This window comes from Colobus angolensis, unplaced genomic scaffold (assembly GCF_000951035.1).
Source record: "Colobus angolensis palliatus isolate OR3802 unplaced genomic scaffold, Cang.pa_1.0 Scaffold106, whole genome shotgun sequence".
Lineage (NCBI taxonomy): Eukaryota > Metazoa > Chordata > Mammalia > Primates > Cercopithecidae > Colobus > Colobus angolensis.
The window spans coordinates 4,502,411-4,508,532 of record NW_012111586.1 but is presented as its reverse complement, the minus strand read 5'-3'; the positions used below and the strand labels follow the sequence as shown (position 1 = coordinate 4,508,532).

Sequence of the window (6,122 nt, the reverse complement as noted above, 5' to 3'; positions counted from 1 at the left end):
CGATCTCCTGACCTCGTGATCCGCCCATCTCGGCCTCCCAAAGTGCTGGGATTGCAGGCTTGAGCCACCGCGCCTGGCCAGTATGAAGTTTTAATATGGGGTTTCACTATGTTGGTCAGGCTGGTCTCAAACTCCTGACCTCAGGTGATCTGCCTGCCTCAGCCTCCCAAAGTGCTGGGATTACAGGCATGAGCCACTGTGCCCTGGTCTCAAACTCCTGACCTCAGGTGATCTGCCTGCCTCAGCCTCCCAAAGTGCTGGGATTACAGGCATGAGCCACTGTGCCCGGCCCTCAATCTGGTATCTTGAACTAGAATTCCCACTGATTTTATTCATTCTTCAAGCCCCAGCTCAAATGCCACCTCCTAGAGGAAGTCTCCTTGCCCTTCCTCAAGACGGAATTAATCCATTCTGTTATGGAACCAATATTTATTGTTTTTTATAGGTGTGGCACTATGTTCGATGAAGAAAGAAGAGGCATCATTTCCTACCTTCAGAGGGTTCATAATCTAGAGGGTAAGATAAGACAATGAAGCAAGCACTTAAAATTCAGTGTGGTTGGTTGGGCATTGTGGCTCAGCCTGCAATCCCAGTACTTTGAGAGGCTGACACAAACGGACTGCTTGAAGTCAGGAGTTTGAGACTGGCCTGGGCAACATAGGAAGATCCTGTCTCCATTAAAAAAAAATAAATAAGGGCCGGGCGCGGTGGCTCACACCTGTAATCCTAGCACTTTGGGAGGCTGAGGTGGGCGGATCACGAGGTCAGGAGATCGAGATCATCCTGGCTAACACGGTGAAACCCTGTCTCTACTAAAAACACAAAAAATTAGCCAGGTGTGGTGGCGGGCGCCTGTAGTCCCAGCTACTCAGGAGGCTGAGGCAGGAGAATGGCGTGAACCTAGGAGGTGGAGCTTGCAGTGAGCCGAGATCACGCCACTGCACTCCAGCCTGGGCGACAGAGCAAGACTCTGTCTCAAAATAATAATAATAATAAACATAAAAATAAATAAGGCTGGCAGAGTGGCTCTCACCTGTAATCCCAGCACTTTGGGAGGCCGAGGCAGGCGGATCACTTGAGGTCAGGAATTCAAGACCAGCCTGGCCAACATGGTGAAACCCCATCTCTACTAAAAATGCAAAAATTAGCTAGGCAGATGCCTGTAATCCCAGCTACTTGGGAGGCTGAGGCAGGAGACTCACTTGAACCCAGGAGGCGGAGGTTGCAGTGAGCTGAGATCACGCAATTGCACTCCAGCCTGGGCGCCAAGAATGAAACTCCATGTCAAAACAAACAAATAAATAAATAATTTTAAAATGAAAAGTTCAGTGTGGCAAATGCTAGGGGAAACAACTGCTACATATAGGACTGTAGACACCTAGAGGGCCATAACCTAACCAGGTCAGGAAATGCTTCCTAGGGTAAGGGACATGAGCCGAAAATTGAAGGTTAAGAAGGACTCAGCTAGGATGGGCGCAGTGGCTCACACCTGTAATCCCAGCACTTTGGGAGGCTGAGGCAGAAATCACTTGAGGTCAGGGCTTCGAAAGTAGCCTGGCCAACATGGCAAAATCCCGTCTCTACTAAAAATACAAAAGTTAGCTGGGTGTGGTGGCACATGCCCATAGTCCCAGCTATTCAGGAGGTTGAGGCAGGAGAATTGCTTGAGCTTGGAAGGCGGAGGTTGCAGTGAACCGACATTGTGCCACTGCATTCCAGCCTGGAAGATGGGAGTGAAACCCTATGTCAAAAAAAAAAAAAAAGGACTCAGCCAGACAAAGAGGTGGAGAGAAGCATGTCAGGCAGAGGAAACAGCCTGTGCCTCCTTCCAATTTGAAGTCGCCTTTCCAGAGCACAAACCCAACCACATCACTCTACCGTCAAGACTCTTCCAGGAGGCCCTTCCTGGGTTCTACCATCTCTTATCATCCTGTACTAGAAATGTTCTTCTGTCTCCCTCCTTCCCTAACCAGACTGTGAGCTCCCTGAGAGCAGATCCTGCTCAATCCATTTCTGGTGCTCGGCCTAGGGCTAAGGAGGTCCCATTCAGTTCTGTGATTCTCTTGCCTTTACTATCCTTGACCCCTTTGATGGTTCCCAGGATTCAGGGGTCTGGGTGTACTGTATTGCTGGGAAATGAATCTGAGAGCAGATTCTATAATCCTGTGACAGTGGGATTCCCTGACTGTGACAGCATCACTCCCAGAATAGAAGAAAGCAAGGCTTTCTTGCCAGAAAAAGAAACACTCTTTTCACACCATCTCTTGAAGAAAATAGAGTATAGGATAAACAGCTCAGGAGAGAGGCAGCCTCAGAGGCAACTCCAAACCCAATTCTCCTTCCAAGGAGATTCAGGCTCCCTACTCCTCTCCTTAACATCTACATATCAGACTCTCTGCCCAGCGCTGGGGTTCTGTATGGTTTCCTCATCGCTCAGTCCAAATCAGGCCCTGGGGTAAAAGCCTGGAAATCCTAGTCAGAGCTCCTAGAGCAGGGACTATCAGAATATTGTTACTACAAAGGTTCTTAGGATCATCTGGTTCCACAGTCCCCATCTCCCTCTACTCCCTCCACCAAGAGGAGGAAAAACTGAGGCCAGGTGAGAGATAGAGCGCTGCTCAAGACCACAAAATATTTCAGAAGCAGAGCCAAGACTTGAACCCGTGCCTTCTTCCTCGCCTAAAGCTTTTTCTCAAACTGCCTCTGTGGAGGTGGGTTGTCATAGCAACAGTTCTTTGGGTGGGAGAACTAAGAAGAGGTTGCCACTGTTTCCCATTCCCACATATCCCAGTCTGGCTTGTTCACTCAACCTTTGAATGGTGGGTAGAGGAAGAAAGCAGGAGGGATGAGGCCTAGAGGCAGGACTGACCTTGGCCTCAAGGGTAGGCCTCCCCGCTTTGTGCAAGGAAAGCTGGGAGAGGAACAATTGAAGGACAGTCCTTAGAGGGCTTGAACCAGTCCTGCCTTCATTAGCCCCAAGGGAAACCCCTTGCCCCACTGCTTGTCCTTCCTGGGTGCAACCCAGTAGGCAGGGCAGAGCACAGGAAGAGATTAATATTAATAACATCCTGGCCTGAGGAGGGAGAAAAATAGGATGGGGATCTCTCCTCGTTCTGGCCCCAGAAGGCTCCCTCCCTTGTGCCCTTTCTCGGGCAGCCTCAGGCCCCAGGCAAGCTGGGTCAAGAATACAGAGAGACAAAATCAAAAGTTAAATGCAGCCCCTTAAAGTTTACAGATCGTTTCCACCAAGGCAGAAAAGTGAGCCAGAGAGACTAGGCGTGGCTCTTCCACTGACTCCCTATGTGAGTTCAGAATCTGCAAGCACGCTTTATCTGTAAGATGGGAGAAATGATAACCAGTTTTCTCATTTCAATGACATAAAATGTGTTCAGACTATCTGGCACAAAGCAGGTCTCAAAGGTAAAGATGCAAAGTGCAGTCAGATGATCTGGGTTCAAATCATGACCGTGCTTTTTGTGTGATCTTGGGCAGTTATTAAACTCCCTGTGCCTCTGTTTTCTTTTCTCTTTTCTTTTATCCTCCCTCTCTCCCTTCCTTCCTTCTTCCCTTCCTTCCCTCCTTCCCTCTCTTTTTTTGAGACAGGGTCTAGCTGTGAGCTCTGTCACCCAGGCTGGAGTGCAGTGGTGCGATTTCAGCTCACTGCAACCTCCTCTTCCTGGGCTCAAGTAATCCTCCTGCCTCTGCCTCCAGAGGAGCTGGGACTACAGGCATGCACCACAACACCCATCTAATTTATGCAGAGACAGAGTCTTGCTTTGTTGCCCAGGCTGACCTCAAACTCCTGGGCTCAAGCGATCTGCCTGCCTCGGCCTCCCAAAGTGCTGGGATTACAGGCGTGAGCCACTATGCCCACCGTGTGCCTCAGTTTCTTCATCTATAAAATATCACTTAACAGGGTTACTGTGGAGATGAAGAGAGTATCAAGTAAAGTGCTCAGCAAGCTGCCTGGCACATGTGCTGGGTGAAAGTTAGTTTTCAAAGCAACTAGACAGTCTAGGTAGGCTCTTACTAGGCCTTGAGCTAAAGTTTGTAGAGCGAGACAAAAGCAAACCCCTGTTTAGGTGGGGACAGTCACAGCCTTGCTCTGGAGAATTTGGCACTCACCTCCAACCTTCAAGGCCAAGTGCACACTTGGCATTCAAGTCCTTCTCCCAGAGGGCCTTTCCTGGCTGCTCCACCCACCAGACTCTCTTCCCAGTCTCAGCTCAGGCATTAGAGCCCTGGCTGGTCTAAGAGCCCCCATGACTTCCTTCCCCTGCTCCTTCACAGACCAGCTTGGCACAGGCTGGGCACACAGTGGGGGTCCAGAAAGACTTATTAGCTGACATATTCACTGTGGGCTCCTGGTTGTAAGCCAGGAAGCCGATAGCAATTCCTCAGTTCCCCAGAACTGGCTGCAAAGTAGCGGCAGGTGTAAATCACCCACTTCACCGGAATCAGGGCCCTGAGGAAACTGCCAGGGCCTTGGCTGCCCTTTTGGCTCTGAATCTAGGCCAGCAGCAACAGAGAAAGGGGAAGGTTGCTGTTTCCTCTTCTCCCCAAAAATGTACAGATGAGATCCAAATATCCAGTTTACCTGGGAGATTGGGTGGGAGGAGACTGAGTCTGAGGTGAGGGAATCAGCACCAATGGTGCTATTACTCTCTGTTCCTGCTATGGCTCTAGGAACTTTCCATTACTTTAAGTAGGGCTGGGGGATGTAGAGGAAACGGAGAAGGTTTTCAGTGCCCCTGGTCCAGGTAGTTTTCAGCAGATAGGCCCCTTTGCCCACATCTTTTCTGTGCTGAACACTGCGGGCCTCACAGGAACTAAACCCTTTCCCGGTTAGCAGAAGGAGAAAAAACCGGTTGCCTTACAACGGGGACTGGGGAGGAATAGGTGGCCCATACGGGCGGGGGGAATTTGTGCTGCGTTGGGTTCTCAGTACTTAACAGTCCGCATCTCTCTCCTCCCAATTATTTGGCAGGAATAACTTCCAAAACCCACTGCTCCCACCCCAAGTCCTCAGGACCCATCAACACCCCTACTCACTCTTGGGGGACAATTAATGGATGTCACTCCATCTCCACCCCAGCGTTTACGGATTGATCTGGGAGGGATTCTGAGCAGTTAGGTGGAGAGTTTTAACTACCTCCTCTCCAGCTTAACTCTGGGAGCATGAGTTCGTCCCTCCCGGCCCCAAACTGGGGACTCGTCCCCTTGGCCCATGGAGTCTGCACTCACCAGCTCCATCTTCAGCGCCATGATCTTGTCCCCCAAGTCGTGGCCGGTGCTAGGCGTCCCTGGGAGCAGCAGGGCGCCAGAGGTTCCCAGCTCACACTCGCCTCGCAGCCCACGGAGCAGCCCTTCAGGGGTCTTCCTGCCCACCTTACCCTCCACATCCCGCAGGTCAGGCGTCTGGGACTCCACAGTTCCCTCCATGCGGGCCCAAGCCTGAAAAGGGCTGGGCGACCGGACGCCGGGGACCGGCTCGCGGGGGTCCTCCCTTCGCCGCTGCTAAAGCGGAGCAAAACCGGTGGGTCCCCGCCCGCGCGGGGCGCGGGCGGGAGGAGGGTGCCGTAACACTCAGAAAAGCCGCGCAGCACCGTCTGTGGCTATATTCGAGTGCTGCGCACATAACCTCTGGCCCCGGATTGCGTGGGGCTGGGCGGTTCTGGAGTTGGACCTGAAAGAGCACTCGGAGACTCAGCGCCTTCGCCCCACCCTGGCACTGAATCCAGCCAGGCACACAGCAGGAGCCCAATACATGTTTGCAGAATGAAGTCTAAGCAGCTTCAGTCAGAGATGTGGGAGTTTAAGGAACAGTGGTAACAGAGCTGCAGAAGGCTTGGAAGTCTTCCTGGAGCAGAGGAACTGGGTCTAAAACGATGGCTGGATTTTAGTTAGACACACACACAACACCCCAGGGGCTAGAATTCAGACTAACGGAGTAGAAAGGGGCAACCAGTATTGAAGCTGAAGAGGTCAACATTGGGCTTACAAGCAAGATTCTCCTTAAGCTTGACTGTGCATATGAATTATCTGCGGATCGTGTTAAAATGCAGGTTCTGATTTTGTAAATCGGGGTGGGGCCTGAGATCCTGCCTTTTTTTTTTTTTTTT

The 6,122-nt window shown here is 51.3% G+C and overlaps 2 protein-coding genes across 3 annotated transcripts in view; one reads left to right on the top strand and one right to left on the bottom strand.

The window, feature by feature from the left end:
- LURAP1 (leucine rich adaptor protein 1) overlaps window positions 1-5,535 on the bottom strand; it is an 18,455-nt gene extending 12,920 nt beyond the window's left edge. Inside the window, exon 1 of the mRNA XM_011946643.1 lies at window positions 5,245-5,535. Coding sequence (XP_011802033.1) covers window positions 5,245-5,442 — 198 coding nt within the window. The 5' untranslated portion in view covers window positions 5,443-5,535. The remainder of the gene's footprint in view (window positions 1-5,244) is intronic.
- POMGNT1 (protein O-linked mannose N-acetylglucosaminyltransferase 1 (beta 1,2-)) overlaps window positions 1-6,122 on the top strand; it is a 34,823-nt gene that overhangs the window by 13,598 nt on the left and 15,103 nt on the right. The gene's annotated exons all lie outside the window — the stretch shown is intronic.